The following is a 22253-nucleotide window of genomic DNA, read 5'->3' as shown; positions in this document are numbered from 1 at the left end:
TCTGATGATAATAGCAGGTTGAATTGACTCATTTAAATTAAATTTAGGATTTGTAATTCAGGTTCAACATTTTTTTATGCATATTAAATATACATATACAGTAGAAGTAATTAATTCCATGTAAATATGGCAAAATTAAGTAATGCTAATCTAGCATGATCACACCCATGTATTTTACTTCTCTATAAATGAATTTAATTAAGTTCATATAGAATAATTTTCTTTTATTTTAATTAAATTCAATTTTTATTTAAAATATAAATAAAATTTCATCATCGACCAATGTTTGACGAAATAGTTACTGTGCCGGCATCAGCGCCCGCACGATGTGGATTCTACGGTGACAGATAGCGCACAATTCCGTGATATATGATCGACGCAGGGTGGCGTGGGATATGCCAATTACAGCATTCGATAGCACAGTGAGAGAGAGAGAGAGAGAGAGAGAGAGAGAGAGAGGAAGGACTGCGAGTTGCGGCCGCCATGGCGTTGGTTTCTCGTATCCTCTCACGATCCAGACAGGTGAACTGCCTTCCCGCCCCTACCCGATCTCTATCGTCCCCTTGAATCGATCTCTTCTCTTCGAAATCGTATCCAGGTCCGATGAGACGGGCAGATCGCCCCCCCATGCTCTGCGATGTTCCCGTCTCCCGGTCGATCTCGATCGATGCGTTGTTTGTGATGTGTTCGTTGTTGCTTTTTCCTTTTTGATTTCTTTAATTGCCTTTCAGCGTCGTGAAACCCTTATCGTATGCTGTGATTTCTTTAGATTGTAGATTTGCGTGCACTGGCAATGATTGAAATTGATGACGCTTTGATGATCCTTCATTTGGGGTAATATTGCAGAAATCGTTTATAGAATGATCAGCTTATATTATTTACATTTTAGTTTGATGGATGAGTCAATCGAGAATGATGCTACAAGGGAAGCTGATTGTGGATATATAACTTCCAAAATGCTAGTCTGAGATAAACTAGCAATAAATAATCTGAGGATCAACGCACTAGTGCAAATTTGGTTCGTATCTTTCACGTGTAATGAGTCGATAAAGTAGTTCGTCAAATTTATTATCTCAAGGCTGGTGGTTCTTTTGGCTCATCTACTCACATAGCATGCTTTGAGAATTGGGATTGTTAGTTTGTACCTGCACCATAAATTTCATCCTCGTATGGATAATTTGCTCTAGTTTGATGGAAGTTGCTCAAATATCATTATGTAGCAAACCAGTACACAAAGTCTATAGGCCTTCGTCAATAATTTTTGTGGTGGTTCAATTTTGCTTGCGGTTATATGCTGGTTAGATCATTTGGCAGCATGATAATGCAATGTCAGTTTGATCCTATGTAGAAGAAGCTGCACCTTCTAATCTGCCTCCTCTTAAAGGAGATTGTAAGAGTATTAATATTGTCATATTGCTTAGTTCATGCTTCCTTTTAGTATTACCATCATAGTTGTTGTACCTGTTGATAATTTGTCTGCATAGGTGTAGTATTAATAGCCATATTCCTTTTGCCATCATATTTGGTCTCATGTGATTATCATGAAATTCGAGTAGGAAAAACTCACTTCGAGATAGGAAAAAGAAATTTAAGTATGTGTTAGCAAAATTGAATAATTCTGAGTGCTTTGCAATCTATGATGATCATATCCTAGAAATTAGTGTCTCCGGTGAGACTTATGAGTGTGTTGAGAATTGGATTGAGCTGATTAATAATGTTACTGGTTAGAAGTTCTCTGGAGAGAATCAGTTAGGATTCTTGTAAAGTGAGTTTAGAATGAAAAAATGAAGATAAGTAAAACATACGTGGAAAATAGGAAATCTAAGCAATCCTTTCATGTTCTTCCATTGCCCTTGAATGTTAGAGAAAAACTATTTCTTTTTCTCTTAAATCAGGTAATCACATCTTAAGAGGTATATGGATCTATTTTCTTTTATATGAGAAATGATAATCTTGTAGCACTGTCACCTCATCCATTCATGTTCCTTTTTCAAGCCAGACCCCTATGCCATTGACTTTACTGATGAGAATGGGACAAATGATCTTTTTCCTATTTAATCCAAATTAATATGATATGACACCCTTATGGGGATCATTCTCTAAATCAAGGAGGAAAATAGGTCTTCTATGGGTGAATAAGAGAGGAGATGTCTTACTAACTAATCCAGATATTTGATGCCATAGAAAAGTAACTACTCCATAGTGCTTACATTAACTCATATATATGACTTGCTAAGGTATCTTGCTGGCAAAATTTCTTTTTTTTTAGTCTCATCGCTCCTCAAAAACTTACCAAAGAAAACCTCTAGAACTCTCCAAATACAAATCTTAGTAGGTAAACAAGTTTACCTATATTATATCATATTAAGACTCTTAGACATCATATAGATTCAATACAGTTTTCTAGAGGTTAGCAACTATAACTAATGATATATATTTCGTTGCTCATGAGTGGGTTTAATTTTCTCATGTGTTTTAGTGAATTAAAAACACATGATCATCAATGAAGATATTATTTATAGAGTAAAAATAAAATGATTAAAATAGCAAGAGGCGTTATGAGTCTTGTGTGCTCATTGGATACTTTTGAGATTATAAAAAAAAATTTATAAAACAATTATGACATGAATAATGCTTTATGAATCTGAATATTGGATAGTTAAGAAATAATATATATAAAAAGATTATATTATCGAGATAAGAATATTGAGATGGATGCATGGAGTTATTAGAAAAGATAGAAAAAGAAATACTTTTATTTGTGAACAATTATATATCATTTTGATAAAAGATAAGATGAGATAAAATCGTTTAAAATGATATGGGCATGTATTCGGAAGACCTTCGGATGTGATAGTCAGAAGAGGTAAAATGATTAATATTAATGATCCGAGAAGAGATATCAGAGCTTGGTTCTTATATAAATTATTTTTCTTCTTTCTTTCGACCTTAATTGTTTAAAATATTTTTCCTCTATTCGACCACTCTCTGGATCATCCCCAACTATTTCTTTTTCCTTGTTTTCTTATAAGGAACCTATGCTATTATGTCTGGAGGAGAGAAAATGATATCTATCTCTAACAAACAACTTAGGGTTAGACAACTTAGGTGACAATTCATCCTTGTTGATTACAACGCATAAACTCAACAGAAAGAATTTTTTTCATTGATCTCAATTCGTAAAATTGTATATTCGAGGAAGAGCAAAGATCGGTTATTTGACTTGATCAATAACGACACCCGTAGAGCAAAGGAGGATCCCAAGTTTAAAGTTTGGGATTATGAAAATTCCATGATCATATCATGATTGATAAACTTTATGGAATAAGAAATTAGCTAAATATATATGTTTTTACCAACAGCAAAGGAGTTGTGGGATCCTATGGTCAAGACATATTCAGATATGGGGAACTCATCTCAAGTATTTGAGATTACAAACAAGATCGAAGAGCTTAAATAAGGTAATACTAGTGTTATAAAATACTTTAATACCTCGAAGACACTATGGTAAGAGCTTGATATTTTTTATGATTTTGGGTGATCATGTGCTACTGATAGTGCTCGATACTTAACAGGGATTGAACCTTTTAATTTTTAGTGGTTTTAAACAAAGAATTAAATGAAATTCTTGGATGGATATTAGGAAAGGATTCATTATCATTTTCCAAGCTATATATTCTCCAAAGTTAGGATGGTGGAAAGTAGTAGACAAGTCATGATAGGATCTTCCACTCCATCTATGATTGTAGAAAATTTTACAGTTGAAATTAATTCACCTGCTAATGCTGTGCAATGTAATCAAAGGAAAGGAGATGATAAAACCAAAGTATGGTGTGATTTTTGTAATAAACCAAGACATACAAAAGAAACTTCTTGGAAGATTCATGGAAAACCAACATACTAGAAGAATAATTGAGTTCTAGATAAGGCTAATAGCCAAGGATTTCAAGTAGACAATCAATTCGTCATCACCTCTAAAGGAGCCAAAATGCCTCTGTTTAATAAGGAACAAATTGAGCAACTGTTTAAGTTTCCAAACCAATCCCAAAATCCCAACTGTTTAAGTTTTGTTTACTTCTTTGGATCTTAAGGCTCATTGGATCCTAGATTCAGGTACAATATATCATATGACTAGCCTTTAAACTTATTTTTCTTCTACACACCTTGTCTTGGAAACTCTAAAATAAAAGTTGTTGATGGATTATTTTCTTCTATAGCAGGAAAAGACATAATTATAATTTCAATTTTTTTTATTAAATTTTGTGCTTCTTGTTCCCAACTTACTAAAGAGAGAGAAGAAGTTTATTATTTTGAAGAGGACATTACTTGAAATAGATAAGCTCAGTTGACAATAAATAGTAACACTACTACTAGAAGTGAAATAATATTGTGGCACTACAGACTACGCCACTTAACCTTTCCTTATTTGTAAAAGTTTTTACCTTTATTATGCAGAAATAATAATAGTTTTCTATTTCAATGTGATATTTTTCAATTTGCTAAATACCATCGTACTGTTTTTTCTTTCTTGACCTTACAAAACCTTTTAGTCTTATATATAGTGGCATTTGGGTCCTTCTAAAGTACAAATCTGTTTGAAATCAAGTGATTTAAAATATTTATTGATAACTATACAAAAGGGTTTACCTCTTAAAAGAAAATTCTAATGTTAAAAAAACTTTCAAGAACTTGCATGATCAAAAATCGATTTCAAGCAAAAATATAAGTTTTGAGAACTGACAATGATAGAGAATACTTTAATATCATTTTCGATTCCTACTTGTTAGAGAATGAAATAATCTACGAATCTCCGAGCATTGATAGTCTCCGATAAAATGGTATTACAGAATAAAAAATATACACCTACTTAAAGCATGTTCTTTTTTATTTACCACTTATGTTGCTAAATATTTTTTTAGGAGATGTTATTCTTATTACTCCATATTTGATTAATCAAATATGAATATTTAATTTTTAAATACCTTTTTATCTTTATATTTAGTTGTCATTTTTACTTATGTTACTATATATGTCTACCCTTATATATATATAAATTATATTTATTTATGTTTAAAATTACTACTTAATGTTTGCACATCTTGGCTTATTGATGAGCGGATTGTACAATTTATGTTGTCAGGAGTGGCCTTACAGATGATCTCGGTGCTGAGGCTGTGATGATGAAAGCTTTGGAGAAGTTGAGAATGTTATCCAAAAGCTGCTATTGAGGTCTGACGAGAAGAACATGGCTCTTCTCTGTTGAATTCGACATGATCAACACAAAGTAAGTGGAGAGGTTTCAGTATCTTTAGCATGTAGTGGTGGCTATTTGTCTTGCACGAGCAGTTTTGTATCTTATCTGTTAATCCGGTATAATACTGCTAGCCCTTATTACTACTGCCACTAAATTTTATGGTGACTTACTGTGCCCTATTAAGAGATGCCACAATCATAGTTCCAATGGGATCATTTAACTGGATTCAGAGGATTATGGTTCATGCATCAATGAAGTTAAAAAGGTATTGCTAACCACTTAGTTCTGTGAGTTTTTCTGTGGATGTAACATCAATCTCAATTCTGTACTCAGACCAATATCATGTCCATTCTGAAGGCTGTTACATCCCCCAACCTATTTAAGCCAAAAGTTGGATGTTTACTCAATTTTTTCTATTTCTAAGATTTAATTAGGTTGGGCATTAAAATGGAGGACCTTCCCAAGCATGAAGAACAGTTGGATCTGAAGAAGGATGCTATGGAAGCAATGTAAACCCAACTTAAAAGGGTATGTTTGTCTTATCCCCTCACTAGAGTCTATAATATATACAAGAAAGATGGGCTGGATGGATGGCTGTGTATCACACTAATTGCTCATAACTCTTGCAGTGGGAAGTCAAGGATGAGGAGATGGTTGATGTCAAATCATTAGATATTAGGAACTTCATCTAAGATTTGGCTAAAAATTGTATTGCCTAAACCCTAAAGGCTCAGTCTCTCTGCTTTCGAAAAATTTGAGTTGCTACAAATCTGCAGTACTTTTACATTCACTCTGCTGATTGTATAAATAATAATAAGAAGCTGATTTTGCTAGTTATTAAGGCTTTTGTAAATGCAACCGTCAGTAACATATGTATAGTTTTGGCAATTAAATTTCAATTGATTTTTTTAAGGAACAGTGTAAATAGAAAGTGGTATTTTAAGAATTTAGAGTTTATTATATTTTATCAGATTCATTGCTGTCATGTATGTTTAGCAATCGTTAATACGTTCATTAAATGAATGCTAAGTAGTATGTATGTATGTATAATGTTAAAAGTATATGGGAATTTTTATGTTATATAAAAAGCCAAAGTAAAATTTAATAATAATTGTTATTCATTTTAAAGTAAATTTCTTTGGTGGCCTTTTTGGGTAAATGTGTTTCGTCGTCTTGCAAATGCTCAATTACATGTCGCCATCACTCCACTAATGCCCAGCGTGCTTTAGACAGAAGGAAATGGTCGGCGGCACCAAGCGACGCTCCGCCGCTGCTACCACCTCCTCTTCTCCCCTGCCGCCGCCGCCGTCCGCTGCTAAGAAGCGTAAGCCGCAGCCGACGCCTTTCACGTCCGAGGAGCTGATGCCGCTCTTACGCCTCCTCGCCTCCGCCATCTCCGGCCCCCTACGATTCCTCTCCTCCGCCGACCACCTCCTCCTCCCCTCCCAATCCCTTTCCCTCGACTCCTCCATCGAATCCGCCGCCTTCTCCCTCTCCGGACTCCTCACCCTCCTCCCTCCCGATTCGTTCCCCCTCGATCCTCCCCCTCCCCACTCCCCTTGGTTTTCCCGCTTCGTCGCTGCCTTTCCCGCGGACGATCGCCGCTGGGTCGAGTCATTCCGCATGTCTAAGCTCTCCTTCGACGGCCTTCTCCAATCTCTGTCCCATTCCCTCCAATCCGACCCCTCCGCAGCCGCCGCCGTGCCCCCCGACGTCAAGCTCGGTGCCGCGTTGTTCCGCCTCGCCCACGCGGCCCCCTACCGCGCCGTCGCCTGGCGCTTCGGCCTTCCGTCGCCGGATGCTGCGTGCCGTGCCTTCTACGAGGTCTGCAAGGCCATCACCGACCGGCTTGTTTCCCTCTTCGAGCTATCCTCTGACCTTCGCCGCGTCGTCCGGGGGTTCGAACAGCTGTCGCTCCCCAATTGCTGCGGCGTGCTTGGCTTTGCCCGATTCGCCGTGGAGGGCCCCTCCAGAGGAGGATCGGTGATCGCACAGGGTTTGGTCGATTCCGAAGGGAGGTTTCTCGACGTCTCCGTGGGATGGCATGGGTCGATGTTGCCGGCCCAGATCATAACCAGAACCAAGCTCTACAAAGCCCAGGCCTTGGTGCTGGGACTTGGTTCCCCGATGGAGCTCAATGGGGGTTCGGTGCCTCAGTATCTGTTGGGTGGCTCTTGCTGCCCTCTCCTCCCCCGGCTGCTGACACCATTCAGAGGGGTGGATTCGAGCTTGAATTCCTCTAAAGCTGCATCTTTTAACAATGTGCATGCACGCGGCATGGAGTTGGTGTACAGATCTTTCGGAAAGCTTCGTGCGCGGTGGCAGCTGCTTCAGACAAGTTGGAAGAAGGAGTGTGCCGACGCCCTGCCCTATGTGATCGTAGCTAGCTGTTTGCTTCACAACTTCCTTGTTAAATGTGGTGAGCCCATGGATGATGAGATTGAGACGTCAATGGGAGAGCTAGATTTTCCAGATTTCGAGGGGAAGGGTGATGAGGATGGAGAGAGGATCAGGGAAATGCTTGCCTCGCACCTGAGCTTGGTAAGCAGTGAATGACATGCTATCTTGTTTATTATCATGTATTTTGTGGTGTTTGAATCCGTCTGGATTCTTAACACCAATTGCAACGTACTGTTGAAGTAACTTATGTGGCTTTATTATCAACAATGCTGCATGACTTCATAGGTTACCAATCTGAGACTGATGAGGTAGATATGGGCCTTAACGATAGTTCTTCTCATGCTAAGTCTTCATTTTCTCATAAACTCAATTAGCAAATTTTTCTTCCTAAAGCACCATATTTGTAAATTTGCATATTGAATGTGTGTTCTCGGTCAAGTTTCTTTGTCAAAGGTTGGAATTTTTCCTCTGATTCCTATCATGTTTCTCGGTCAAGTACAAAAGCAGTCTCTGAAGTCCCAATTCCTCTCATTAGTGCTGATAAGTTAGGCTTTAGTTTTGTGCTCTGCTTTGTTAGGTGCTAATACTGTGGCAATGAAAATTTTGAAACAAATTTTCTCAAAGATGGCTTGGGACAAGAAGATAGTATTCTTATTTGCTTGGTTGCACTTTGCTTCATCTACAAAACAACCTCGAAATCAGGTTCTTTTTGCTGCTTTTTATGCTGAAGAGATGCTTAAGTGATAATTTGATATTTAATTTTGCTGTTAAAGAGAAAAAGTGAAATTCAATTAGGTGATTAAGTGCATCCTATGAGAACAGAAAATAAAAAGAGAAGGTAATTAAGTGTCATGTAGATAGCGACTGGAAAGAGAACCCTATTGCTATGAGTACAGGGATTCAGATCAAATCTTTTTTTTTGTCTTTTATTGAGTTAAATAAGGAGGTAAAGATGTGCCATTGTTCATGAGAAGTACTATTTCCAAAATTGGTTCTATTTCTTCACAAATGCTTTCTCATTGCCTTTAACACAACCAACTTACCTATTCTCAATCTCTGGATAATTATTTTACCATTCTAGATGAGAAACATGCATAGGTTTATCCTACTGCTCCTTATGCTACAGTTCCAGTTTAAAAATGTTATGCTGAGGACATCATAAGATGATCATACAAGCCAACTAAATTTTGTAGATTGAACTACAAAGACTTGTCATGCTGTTGTGCTTTCAGTTCATTACTCTTGATAAAACAAACATTGTTTTATGCGGAACCTTCTGACTTTTCATTATTATCAAGATTTATGTGCTTTCCCTCTAACTATTATCCTTTTTATCCTATATTTTTTAGTACATAAACTATTTAATATCTTATGAACAGATGACTTCTGAATATGTAACTATTTATGTGATTTAATGATTCAGTTCTGAAGATGCAAATTAATGTATCATGGATATCCAAATACTATGTTAATTCAGTAAGATTTTAGATTTTTTTATGGTAATTTAAACTTAAGATCTCTAGAATAAGATGCTTGCCATCATGTACTTCTAGAAATGTTTTACCTCTAAACAGACCTGCAACTGTTTTGAACTTTGGCTGACTAAACCATAATTTGGTGTCAAAGTCAATGATTTAACTTAAGTTGATATTGAGAGGATAAATAGTAAACTGCATCCATTCAATGGCAAATGTCAATGAAGTGTACCAGTATATACAGCCCAGAAGTTTGTAGTGTACTTGTATGTGTACAAGTAATTTTTAGATCTTGAGGTGATGAGAACACCTATAACAAACATCTACGCAATTATGTAGTTGGCATTCTTTAATAGCAATAAAGGACTTGGTTCTTTATCTATTAAGCATCGCAACAAATGTCTGTTTGTCACCTGGTTATTGTCTTTCTACCTGTCATTTTGAAGAAATTATGATTTACCCTCTAGATATTTGTTATCTGTTTGCTAGTTCAAAATAAAAGCGTTTATGATGCTTGATAAAAAATGCTAATGCATTGATCTGACTGTCACAGAATATGGAAGAAGTTTTCAGGTCAATTTGAAGCCCATAAATTCTTTATAGAACTACAATGAATCAGTGTAAAAAAGAAAAGGTCAGATTAGTTTGCTTTCATACATCTGATATATAAAATATAGGCCTCTGTCATTCTTTCTTTTTCTGGTCTCCAATAAAACTGAGTTGTTTGTCCCTATCAAACTTTATGCTTATTTTGTGCCTTTCAAGTTAGCAATGTTCCTTCTTGAGAAGATGTTGATTTAATTCCAGAGGAAACAGGAACTTATTATGTGCTATCTCATACTGTTGAGAGGTAATGTCAAAGTAAAGTCAAACTTGGCATTGATGCATCAATTTTTTACTAATGAAAACCTAAAAGTATTCTCTGATTTCTGGCCAGGCAAAACTGCTGAATTTTACTTGTTGCAACCCATTAATGTCACATCTTTGTTCATTTTAATTAGACAACAAGAGAACTTTTATTTTTATGTGATACATGTCCAAGAATGAGGTTCGATTAGACTGATCATGACCAGCTATAATTCTGTGCTATAACCTGTGAATAAACTGGAAAATGATCAAGGGATATAATATCTTCCATGTTTAGTCTATCATCTCATTGATGCTTGTCAAGGCAAACCATGAAACCTGAGTATTTGGGACATGTATATTTGAACACAGATGAATATGCTGCATACAATCCTAGATGACATATATATAATATATTCTCCTTTAGTACAATTTTTAGGACATGAGTTCCAGTAGCATTGTTTGTTGTGGATATTTGGTTAGCAGATAGAAGTACTACTTTATTCTCTTTCTGTAGCTCTGAAAGGATATGCTTGTAATGTCAATGGATGCCTATCTGTTGTTCTTTATTTCATGTAATGTAATTCATTTCTTGGAATCTAAATCAGACTCCCCATTCATCAGATAGAAATTAAAAGCTGAAGTCACGCTTGATGTCAGTGATAACTTTTAAATCCAAACTATGTAATTTCAAATGAACTCCTTGTTCATCAATCACCTTTGTAATTTCATGTACCGATAATGTATCGGTTAGGGTTCGGATCGGATCGGAATAGTTCGGATCGGAGTAGTTTCGTATTGCATTTGATGCATTGGTACATACCAAGTTTTGAGAAAAACCTAAAAGTCAGTTTAAAAAATAAAAATCCGATACAAAACTTAACTTATGTCATTATATGATAGATAATGTCTATACCAAATCATATTATAAACCTTGATTTACAAACATTAATTTAAAGCAAAACTATAATTTTTCTCTGCCTCACATATTTATAGGATTAAAAAGGTTAAAAGGTTAACCTTAGGCACCTCTAGAGAAGATGCATCAAGTTACATATGAAGCTCCAGCTTGTCATTTGCTGAAAGAAAAAGATGAGGTCTCAAGTTGTAAAGGATGAAACCCTTAAAACACATGAACTAGATGGAAGCTGTATGATCTTTATAGTTAATTTCTCATCTCACACCATCCAAAGACATCCACACCCAACACACCATTAGAATTATCCTTGAAAGATAAAACACCATACGATCATTACACAACACTGTCACATCTCTCTCAGATGACACTACAATTCTTACAAACCCACAATCTCTGTGAAGTTTTGAGGACATAAAGACTCCCAACAGCTGAGCAGGCACTGAATCAAAAGGTGGCAGAACAACAGAAACAACAACAACAAGATATCATCAGTGATGTGTAGTTTGGGGTTGCCTGAATGACCCACCTGCATACAGCATCTGATACACTGGTCTTATTCTCACTGTCAATATTATGGTCAACAAGGTTCCCAGGCTGCACACCCCTGCAAGAATGAAGAATGTGAGCCTGAAGCAGCTTGGCCCAAAGCAAAAAGTGTTTGAATGGTGGAGGAAGCCCAGTTGCTGCTCTGCTGCTTCTTTGTCATACAAGTACCCTGCAAGAAGACCTGAGAACAAGAATGCACCAAGAGGATTCCCGAGCAGCATGAAGTTGAAGAAGGTCCCGAAATGCTTCAGCCCGAAGAGCTCAGACACGGTCGGAACCATGATGGAAGTTTGGACCCCGTAGCAGATGCCGAGCATGGCAGTTGAGGCATTGAGAGTGCTGCTGAGACCCAGGGCATATAAAAGGTAGGCTATAATCATGATCATCTGTGTGCATGTCATCCAGATCGGCCGAGGAAGCATTCTCGTCCTGCAACAAGAACAAGAAATTGACTTGTCATCGAGCCGCACTGTTGATTTGATTCATAATTGCTTGATAATTTATGACATCCAATGCAAATCATATGAGCCTCTTTCAACACTCACCTGACGAAATACTCGGAAACAGCACCTCCACCGAGGCGACCAAGAAAATTGCCAAAGCTGAAGAGGCAGAGTAAGATGGTAGGATCATCGATTCCAGCTGCAGCCCCAATCTGTGCCAAGTTATTCAGAACAGTGACACCTGAGCCAGCACCAATGAAGAAGGCTGCAAATAGAAGCCAGAAATCAGCTTTCACCAAAGCTTCTTCCAACTCGAAGTCATCTCCTCTCTTGGGCTTCCTCTTCTTCTTTACTGCTCCTTCCCCTACAGCCAGGAGCATGTTCACATCAGAACCATCATCAGGCTCCTGCAACTTCTCCAAATTGTTTGTCGTCGACGACGAAGCCAACAAAGGTTCTGCTTTATCTTCTGAAGAACTACTAGTGTGTTTAGGCTTGGTCCGGAAAAAAGTCATCTTAATTGGGATGGCAAGTGGAGCCAGGAGGAAGAGAACCATGACGCCGAAGAGAACACTGGTAATGCCATCACTCAGTTGAACATGATTGCTGACAATGGTGAAAGCAAGAAGGTAGAGACCAAGAAGTATGCTGGAAACTTGAGTGAACAGGAAATGGCACCGCTCCGACGAGTCCTCTGCAAGAGATGGTGTGCAAGGGCGGACAAAGTACATCATAGCGAGGCACATAACAGGCAGTCCGATGGCCAGGAACAGCAGCAGGTTTGTCGATGAGCTGCGAAGCATGCCGGTGTACAACCCAGTGAACACCGAAGCACTAAGGCCGACGTAGCCTTTGAGGATGCCGGAGACTGTGCCTCTGCTGAGGGGGAAGTTCCGCATGTTGGTGACCAGCACAGCCGTGACCAGCCATGCACTGCTGTTGGTACCAATACAAAGGGCAATCCACAGCTGAAACAAAGATGCAGATATCCTTACAGAGAGTAGTGAGGTTTTAAGATAAAGCAATGTGATCAGAGGAGAAATGACTCCACAATAAAAACATGAATCACAACTGTGATCAGATCTATCATCATTCATTTCCATGTAAAATTCTCTGAATATTCAAGAATCCCATGTTAATGTTCTTGAATCTAACTACAAGATTGGTGTCCTCAAGTTACAGAAACTTTGCTCGAACTCAGATCCATTTCGGGGGTTAGGGCTTGGCATGTGCCCTAATTCACATGGATTGTAATGAAGAGTTCCCTGATGCTACTTGTAATGGTTTTGTTTATCGAAAGGTCTTTCTTTTCTGCTCATAAAAAGATCAGCTTTATATGGGAAGAGATTACCCTGAAATCTTGCTTCCCAATAATTTGCCCTAAAAATCCTACTTTCACTACGACTTACTACCGATTTGGTGCAGTGATCAGCTTGATGAAATCAATGGCAAGCATAACTTGGAGAAATCTGAAGCTGTTGTTAGCAGTGGGGGTTGTTGTGGTGGGGGGGGAGGCGGGGGGAGAGAGAGAGAGAGAGAGAGAGAGAGAGAGAGAGAGAGAGAGAGAGAGAGAGAGAGAGAGAGGAACTTACGACCCAGAAGGGCAAACCGGAGACGGTCTGGGTGACGGCGAGCCAGAGAACGCCGAAGCCGAGAAAGCAGCAGGCGGCGCCGGCGAGCAGCACGACCCAGGGCCGGAAGCGACTGCTGGCGAAGCCAGCGACCAGGCCGAAGTTCTCGCCGATGTCGTTGGCGACGCCGAGCATAGTGAGCTGCTGCTGGCTATAGCCCAGCACGGATTTGAGGGACGGCGAGTAGAGGGGGAAGGTGTAGGCAGTTCCGGCAGCCACCTGCACCCACACCGCCGCCGCCAACCCCACCCATGGCGGCCGGCTTCCGGCCTTCACTTCTCCCATCTTCCCCCACTTCTTCTACCTCCCTTCTTCCTCCTCCTGCTCGCCAGATCAGAATATATATATATATATATATATATATATATATATATATATATATAAAACAGAAAAGCGAGAAATGGATTGTTTGAATGCTTAAGATCGAAAACTATATAAGATAATATTTCTAATATTAAAGTATATATGTCAGAGATCTGGCAGATGATGTCCATCACGTATTCCCATCTATTTTATTTATCTTAGAAGCTTATTATTATTATTATTATTATTATTATATATATATATAATTCAATAGTCTTATTTAAAGCATTGGGTTAGTGTTAATAATATTGCCTAGCTGAAGATAGTTGAGTTCTCAAGCACTAATTGCACTACATAATGACATGTAGTTGCATGTCAAAATTATTATATAAAGAATAGAAAAAATAAATAAATATTCAATCATAATTTTCGTTATTTAGTAGCACCAAGAAATGCTCATGGTGTTATGAATGGAGCTTTTGGGTGATTTGTATTATCATGAACTAGAAGATAGATATGCATCTCAAGATTATATTTCTACTAACTCATCTTTTCTTTTATAGATTTTATGAATTTTTGTGAAGTTATAGAGAGATTGATTTTTTATAAACGGACATGCATGATACTATAAAAATTCAACTAAGTCTTTATATCAAAAGAGTGTTTATATTTTGGTCCATGTTGTGATAAAGTAAAATCGATAGATTTTTTTTTTACCTACAAATATTCGTATTGGACGACATGAGGTCGACTCACGAGATATTACATGACTTAAGTAAAAATAAATAAATTAAATAATAAAAAGATATGGAAGGTTTAGAATTATTATCAACATATGTTTATTTTTATTGAGATATGCAATGGTTAAGGCATTGCTAAGTAGTTGATCTTTTATTGTACTAAAAAAATTGAAATAAAAAAAGTAAAATATGTTCCTTATACTCAAGAGATTGTGATTTGATAAAATCATAATAGTTTATTTCAATTATGGACTTTATAAACTCGGCGAATTGACATTATCATTCCACAATTTGGACAGAAGATATCAAGAAAAGATTTGACTATGGGAAAATAAATGCTGTGTTTTGCAATCTTTAAATCTGAAATCATTGGATAAATATATTGTCTTTAATCAAAGAGTTTTGTGCATGCAATATACAACAGCTTATTTGATCTCTATATACTTAGTTAAATAGTTGACTGAGCATATAAAAGCAAAAGTCATACATTTTTTCTACAATGACAAAAAATTAAAGTCAAATAGTTCATTGTGGAGTGTATAATTGGTGGCTATCACTATTTTTCCAAAAACTTTGGTCAGATATATTTTCTTTAAAAGCTGGTAATATAGACAAATGGTTGACTGAGCATGTCAATTGTGCATAGATTATTCCACAAACTAAAATGTCAAATAGTTTTCTTTAATTGCCAAAAGTCAAATAGTTTTCTTTGATTGAAATAGCTCATCATGGATGACATAATTAGTGATTATCATCATCTAAAAAGATAATATTATTTAAAATGATAAAGTGCCATATAAGCTCTCTCCTCTCCTAAATATATTTGATAGTGTCAAACAATACCATATTATGTTTCATATCACCTTAATGGATGTCTATAAGAGCAAAACTTTATTATGAATTTTCCATATCATGAATTAAACAAACAATTACACAAGTAGGCTTAATTTGATTCATATCAACTCATTAGTTACATGTTCAACTCCCTATCTCCCTTGTTATGCATGCAACATATTGTAATGCATAGCTGTTCTATTATAGGCAAAACTATATCACATATTGTCAAAGATCACTTGTAAAATACTAGAAAATGGGAGTCATAATTACTGAAAAAGGTCTGAGATTGAGCATTGGATCATTAATGATGGAAATAATTTAAATGGAAAACAATAATAATCTACTGTGTTACATTCTTTATGGTTGGCTACTAAGTGATATTTGATAATCTTTACCATTGGATAACATAAAAATATGATATGATATTATTGATACTGATTAATTATATTATTAATGATCATATATTAATTAGATCATATGTCGAATAAGATCAAATAATCTAATAACACAAAAGAATAGAAGAATTGCTGGAGATCATTAGCTTTCACTATTGATCCTCTTTTCAATGAGCAAAGATCAATTACTCTTATTATAAATTTTTTCTATTTTAGATTAAAGAGATAACCTTCATATTTTTCTTTTACACAAGATCTCGCAACTCTTGTAACTTAAAATTGTAATCAAACTAAAAAAGAGAAGGAGACTTAAACTATGCTCAAAATAAGAGTTTATAATATTTTTTTTACTTACAAATAGATACTCTATCAACCGAGTGAACTATTTTTTTCTCAAAAATAAATGATCTATCAACCAAGAGTGAAATATTTATAAGCTCCAAAAAGCTTTAAGAATGAAATCAAAATTCTAAATCCTCAAATTTTTTAGATATGGGCAGGTACTATCATCGGCATTACATGGCATTACCACCACAACCAGGTTATAAATATTGACTCTAGCATTACTACCATTGACCTAAGTGGTATTACTACCGAAATATATGGTGCCACCGTTGGAAAAACTGACAAAGGAAAATAGTATTTATTGATTGATCATGCTATCAATTTGATATTCTAATAGGCCCAATTCAGTCATATTTCAAGCCTAATAATTTTCTTGACAAGTTTGGCATGGTTTCGACCCAATACCAACTCAAATTGACCCATAGTGACATTGATCAAGATTTTGATAAATCAATCATACATACAACACATTTATAAAGCTTTTAGCACATTATACATTATTTCAATATGTCATCAGGTTTTTTGCACTTCATCTAAACCTACGACATATCGCTCAGTTACCAACATATTGACTTTCCCATAGTATTCAATATTCTAATGTAATATCTAATCCTTCTAATGCCAGTTTGGCATGGTTTCGACCCAATACCAACTCAAATTGACCCATAGTGACCTTATCAAGAATTTGATAAATCAATCATACATACAACACATTTATAAAACTTTTAGCACATTATATATTATTTTAATATATCATCTGGTTTTTTGGCACTTCATCTAAACCTACAACATATCGACTTTCCCATGGTATTCAATATTCTAATGCAATATCTAATCCTTCTAATGCCCGAACCTTTAACACGAAATCCGATTTTTGGTACGTCAACCAATCCTCCAACTTGACATCTAATTTTTGATATAATAATTTCTCAGTACAACATTTGACTCGCTTGCATAACAGTTGACCCTTCGATGGTCCGAGTCCATGATCGAAGTATTTCCTATGTCACTTATTTAAAAAGTATATTAGTCAAATAAACTCATCAATTAGTTTCATCATCAAAATTAAAGATTTAATAGGCTTCATTATAAGTGTTTAGGATTCCAAAATATGTTATTAAATTAATAAGTGACTTATTAGTTATAGGGTGATTTTTTTAGAAAATACACATATTTTAGATTTTTTAAATATCCCTTTTTACTTTTTTTTAAATAATATTTTTAATTTAAAAAATACTTAAAATACCCCTCAAAAGTTTTTCCATCAAATTTGGTCACCTATTTATTTATCAATTTTTAATTGTTATAGTATTTTCATTGGCTCATTTATAATATTTTTTAATAGTACTTTGTAGTATTGATGTACTAAAAATACTATAAATACCATTAAAAAATATTATAAGTGACATCATATTATACCTCTTTAGTTGTCATTATTCGTAAACTATTACAATATCATATTTCTATGTTTATAATTCATTTAATTGAGGTCAAAGTTCATTTAGATCATTTATAGTGTTTTCTAATGAGGCTTATAGTATTTTTATTATGATGGTCAAAATAACTATAATAGGTTAATTTTTTATTTTTATTTGGGTGATATTATTCTAAACTATTATAAATACCTATTTTAGCATAGTATGGTTTCTAGTGTGCTTTGATTTTATTTAACTTATTTATTATATTTACAAGTAGGTTTTATAGTATTTTTGTTATAGTGGTTAAAATGCTCTAACAAGTCAAAATATTGTAACAAATCAAAACACTATAACAAGCGAGAAATTTTTTTATGGATAGTTTAAATATTTTTTTAATTAGGAATACTATTCATCAAAAAAATAAAATAAGGTACCGATTGAGAAAAACCCAAAATATGAATATTTTTTAAAAAATTATTCTTAATTATAAAGACTTTGATTAACTAATTATAAATCTTAAAGTTTAATAAATTAACAAGAGCTTAATATTTTTATCCTCAAAATAAGAGAGACTAAGGAACAAAATGTAAGATATTTAATCCCAAGAATGATATGATTGACCAAAAAAAAGACCCACGGCGTCATATCAACTCTTAAATCTTGTAGCGGATAGGTTTCGGTCAAGGTTTGACTAGTCAACTGGATCATCTCACTTTAATTAATTATGGATCGAGCTATTTGCTTAGTCAACAGGTAAGACTAATCCAATTTGACTTTCTTTTCATGGTCTACTCGTAATTCAACATTGAAGCCACAGCTATACAACCCTCGAATATACGGATACGACAATACAATTCTAGAAGGAAGAAAAATGAAGTATGCCATCTCGTCCGCACTACGACGTCCCAGTACGTGCGGGGCCCATCAAGTGGCAGCGAATGGGGTGTCGGGTACCGCAGACCCACCCGCTTCCCAGGGGGCGGATTCTTTTACCAAAATACCCCCACCGTCGCTTCCCGAGTGATGTGTGCTTCGAAACATCGACGGCTGCTGAACCGTTACTTCCCGCCAATCCCGTCGTAACCGAAGAAAAGGGCGAAGACTCGGAATCCACGCGTCGTCGGATCCGTTACTTCCCGCCACTCGCATTCGACGGCTGCTGAACTAACCCCACTGCTTCTCATCAATCGCCCCAAACGTTCTCTTTAATTACCTCTTGTACCCCTGATTCGCTTGCTATAAATACCGCGCCGGAGTTCAGCTGTGCCTGCTAAAGTAGGGAGTCGGTAGCTTTCTTCTCTCTATCGGAAAGAAATGACAACCCCTTCAAGAAGAACCAGCGGTCCGGTGCTCGCTTTCCGTTCATCGATCTCTCCCCGAGCCAGCGGCGGTGCCTCCTTCGCCTCGTCGTCGTCCAGGATCACCGGTCGCTCCCGTAACTCCTTTTCCCAGCAACGATCCGCCCAACCTCCGGCCCCTCCCGTCCGTTTCTCCCTCGACCGATCCATCTCCTATGGCTGCTCCTTAAAGCGATCCCCAGCCGCTCCCGCCCGCCGCACCTGTCTCTGCTCCCCATCCACCCACCCTGGATCCTTCCGCTGCAGCCTCCACAAGGGCCTCGACCACCATAACCCCAGCCACGTCGTCGCCGCCGCTGCCGCTTCGCCCTCGAACAGGCTTAACGCCCGTAGGTCCGCGATGGCCAACTCACTGGTCCGGATCGGGGCCGTGGAGGGAGAGTGGGTGAAGCGCGCCCTCGCCGCCCTCATCCGCCCCTCCTCCCATCAGCAGCGGAGGCGAACCAACTTCCAACCCCGCCCCACCCGCCTCTCCCGGATGTCCAAGGCCGTCCAACCCATAGATCTCGAATCAGGTTCGTAAAGAAAAGCAGAAAAGAGATTTTTACACACGTTCTCCATCATCATCGCGAGATTCGCTGGCGACCGTCCGACCCGATCGGAAGCACATCGGAGCTTTGTTCTAGTCGTCTCTTACCAAGAAACGCATGGTGTGGGCGGCGAACTGATGAGACCGCCCGTATGCACATACTCTTTTGTGGAAACTGTACAAAGACATCGGAATAGATCCGACAACGCCTTCGAGAAAAAGAAAATTCAGCTAATATTTTCCAAAATAAACCCTCATCGATTTGTTTGCTTAAGTTTCTGAAGCAATTCCATTCGATCGCAAGTAACTGAGCGTGACGTCGGACTTGTTGTTATGCACTGCAGTTGAGGAGTAACGTTTTCGTCTGTTTCGTTATGCACTGCAGTTGAAGGTGTCCTTATTGGTGACCTGTGACAGCAGGTATGAACCTCATGCCTGCTGGCAGGAGGCATACAGATTACAGACAATGGCAAAATGGTTATATTTCTAGATTCATCTTTTGATTGGTACAGTTTTACACTTAACCAGTTCTATGTCCACATAATTTATGCATGGTTGCCTGCCAAATCTTAACACCCATTGTAAGTTATATATCTAATTTTACAAGACAAATTTATACGCCGTCAGTTTTAACCACGTCTGCTTCTGTCAAAATATTCCTATTTTATTTTATTTATTTCTTTTTGTGTTCAATAATTGTCTATTGGTCATTTACCATCCATTGTTGCTTTGGTTGCAGGAGCTGCTTGGAATTTGAATTGGGAACTCCTCCTCGATGGGTAAGAAAGCAAATCCTCATAAGTAATTAGCATTAAAAATTCAAATATAAAAATAATTGAATTAATTTGATAAATTATGTTTAACAGCTAGAGAGAAGCTTAAAAACAATAAAAAAGACTTGTTAGGTGAATTAAAAGGTTTTAGTGGATGTTGGAATGAGATTGAAGAAGCTTGGAGATATATTGGAAGAGTAAAAGCAAGAAATGAGATCTGAACGAACCATTAGAAGATATATATATGACCTTGTAGCGAGGGAAAAGGAGAACTGGGACAAGGACTGGCCAACTAAACTACTTACCTCACCATATTAATTTTGGTTGTTGCCTTTCGAGTCGTCAGGACTTTGACATTGGTCTTTGACCGAGTCAGATGACACTGCTGGAAACGGTCAAGATGACTTTCTTGATCTCCAGATACCTAAATAGTGATCAAGGCATGCATACTGCCTTCGATCTGATATCCAAGGGTTTTTGCGAATCACGAGGCATGATGGACAGTGCACCATGCTCAAGTAGTCAATATACTCGTCAATTTATCGATTTTATATTCTTGTATCTTAATTAATCACCGAGTTCTCTGAATCCGGATTCAATTTAGATATTTTTCCTGTCCTATCAAACTTACCCAAAATCACATTAATTGGATCGATAGATGCATGACTTTAAAAATCAAAAATTGATTTGTCACTTTTGTCATTTATAATTGATATGACACCATCGGTTTCAATCTTTATCTGACTTAAATCTCCTTCGTAAAGCGAATCCAATTGGGATATTTATTTTCTTTTCATACTCATCCAAGACTAAAAAAAGAATAAACTCTGACTTGTCACCAGTACTATGGCAAGGTGTGAGAGTAGTGAGTAAGGAGGTTTTTTGGTGTTTTGGACGCAAAACAATTCCAATATTATCTCGGACATGAGTTGCACTGAACATATTAGTAGAAAACTTTGTCTATAAATATTTTAAGAGTTTTAATTATTTAAAAAAGTTTTTAACTAGTTAATTTTTTTTTGATTTAGGATTAAGATTTAGATTAGGTATTAATGCAAAAAAAAAATAGTCATTAGAAAATTAAGATTTATTCATATAAATACACCTTTGAGTGTTAAAGTTTTGGTGAGAATGAAAAACATAGTAGTATATACTTTGGGTGTCATTGAGTTATTTTTTATTATATTTAAAGAGGGTTTAAAAAAAAAGTTCGAGTTTATGCAAAAGGGTGTAGATTAACTCAAAGGTGTACAAGGAATTTTGAGTAAAGATTAACTCAAGGAGTATGTGATTTCTTTAATTAATTTTTTGTCATATAATAAAAAATTAATTTTCTCCATAAATATAAATGGTGACTTATCAAACTATATTAAATCTTATGTTAGTTTTCTTATATGTTTTTTATTTATTGATCTTTAATTTTTTTATTTTGATTTTAAAGTTCATCTGTCCCTCTTCATCACTTTAAATGTTAATTTTTTAATTTATTTATCATTGAGGTGAAGTGATGTGAGCTTTTACATGCCTCCTTTAAAACTTTGGAATCCAAATGAAAGATTGCCATATTTGAACACGTAAAATAAAATGAGGTTAAAAGATTAAAAAGTAAAATGATATAATATTGGAAATGTATTCATGTGCATGACAAAAACAAAAAAATGAATTAAAGATTAGTTATCAATGAAAGAACCTGAACCATCATATATTTCTGTTTCATGATTAAATCGTTTCTAATAGCTTAAGATTTTAGAATTATGATCATCGAATTTAAAATTTTTATCATGGTATTAAATCAAATTGTTCGTTGACTACGTCCAGATATTGTTTGCATAATTAAAACAAGAATAATTGGTCATTGATTTCATGATTGAACAAAAGAGTAAATTGGTAATTGAGATGCGAGTAAGCTTTATTAATATTTTAAATCATAAATGACTATAATATTTTGAAAAAAAATCATAAATGGGATTCTTCGTTGACGTATCCACTAAAATAAAGACTAATTTCTTATTGAGATATTTTCTTTTACATACATAATGTC

At 36.3% G+C, this 22253-nt stretch overlaps 3 protein-coding genes across 16 annotated transcripts; 2 read left to right on the top strand and 1 right to left on the bottom strand.

Annotated features, from left to right (window-relative positions):
* The first annotated feature begins 371 nt into the window (after positions 1-371).
* On the top strand, positions 372-11116 carry LOC103985879 (protein ANTAGONIST OF LIKE HETEROCHROMATIN PROTEIN 1). Of its 14 annotated transcripts, none has more exons than XM_065151989.1 (6): positions 372-522; positions 5141-5284; positions 5439-5519; positions 5689-5782; positions 6484-7795; positions 9683-11116. In XM_065151989.1, exons 4-6 carry the CDS (start codon positions 5748-5750, stop codon positions 9710-9712), a joined length of 1377 nt encoding a protein of 458 aa, XP_065008061.1. In that variant the 5' UTR covers positions 372-522; positions 5141-5284; positions 5439-5519; positions 5689-5747; the 3' UTR covers positions 9713-11116. The 14 variants fall into 14 exon arrangements, 13 of the variants coding, with proteins under 13 accessions (XP_065008061.1, XP_065008059.1, XP_065008068.1 ...); XM_065151987.1 differs by having other exon boundaries at positions 5679-5782; XM_065151996.1 differs by lacking the exon at positions 5439-5519 and having other exon boundaries at positions 6488-7795.
* A 55-nt stretch (positions 11117-11171) lies between these two features.
* Positions 11172-13848, bottom strand: LOC135638701 (protein NUCLEAR FUSION DEFECTIVE 4-like). Its single transcript, XM_065151983.1, has 3 exons — positions 13476-13848; positions 11986-12851; positions 11172-11869 (listed from the first exon to the last, which is right to left on the bottom strand). Exons 1-3 carry the CDS (start codon positions 13797-13799, stop codon positions 11383-11385), a joined length of 1677 nt encoding a protein of 558 aa, XP_065008055.1. The 5' UTR covers positions 13800-13848; the 3' UTR covers positions 11172-11382.
* A 5018-nt stretch (positions 13849-18866) lies between these two features.
* On the top strand, positions 18867-19433 carry LOC103985422 (uncharacterized). The gene has a single exon (XM_009403112.3). It carries the CDS (start codon positions 18867-18869, stop codon positions 19431-19433), a length of 567 nt encoding a protein of 188 aa, XP_009401387.2.
* The last annotated feature ends 2820 nt before the right edge of the window (positions 19434-22253 follow it).

This window comes from Musa acuminata, chromosome BXJ3-5 (genome assembly GCF_036884655.1).
Source record: "Musa acuminata AAA Group cultivar baxijiao chromosome BXJ3-5, Cavendish_Baxijiao_AAA, whole genome shotgun sequence".
Taxonomy (NCBI): Eukaryota; Viridiplantae; Streptophyta; class Magnoliopsida; order Zingiberales; family Musaceae; genus Musa; species Musa acuminata.
The sequence above is the reverse complement of the archived record's forward strand: the minus strand, read 5'-3'. Positions and strand labels throughout refer to the sequence as shown.

Bases quoted from the DNA above. Each gene is read 5' to 3' on its own strand.
- LOC103985879 (XM_065151988.1), top strand. From the start codon at position 5,748: ATGCTATGGAAGCAATGTAAACCCAACTTAAAAGG. The intron at 5,783-6,483 runs GTATGTTTGTCT...AGCGTGCTTTAG, and splicing joins TGTAAACCCAACTTAAAAGG to ACAGAAGGAAATGGTCGGCG. The intron at 7,796-9,682 runs GTAAGCAGTGAA...TGACTGTCACAG, and splicing joins TTGCCTCGCACCTGAGCTTG to AATATGGAAGAAGTTTTCAG.
- LOC135638701 (XM_065151983.1), bottom strand. From the start codon at position 13,799: ATGGGAGAAGTGAAGGCCGGAAGCCGGCCGCCATGGGTGGGGTTGGCG. The intron at 12,852-13,475 runs GTAAGTTCCTCT...TCTTTGTTTCAG, and splicing joins CCGGTTTGCCCTTCTGGGTC to CTGTGGATTGCCCTTTGTAT. The intron at 11,870-11,985 runs GTGAGTGTTGAA...TTCTTGTTGCAG, and splicing joins GTTTCCGAGTATTTCGTCAG to GACGAGAATGCTTCCTCGGC.
- LOC103985422 (XM_009403112.3), top strand. From the start codon at position 18,867: ATGACAACCCCTTCAAGAAGAACCAGCGGTCCGGTGCTCGCTTTCCGT.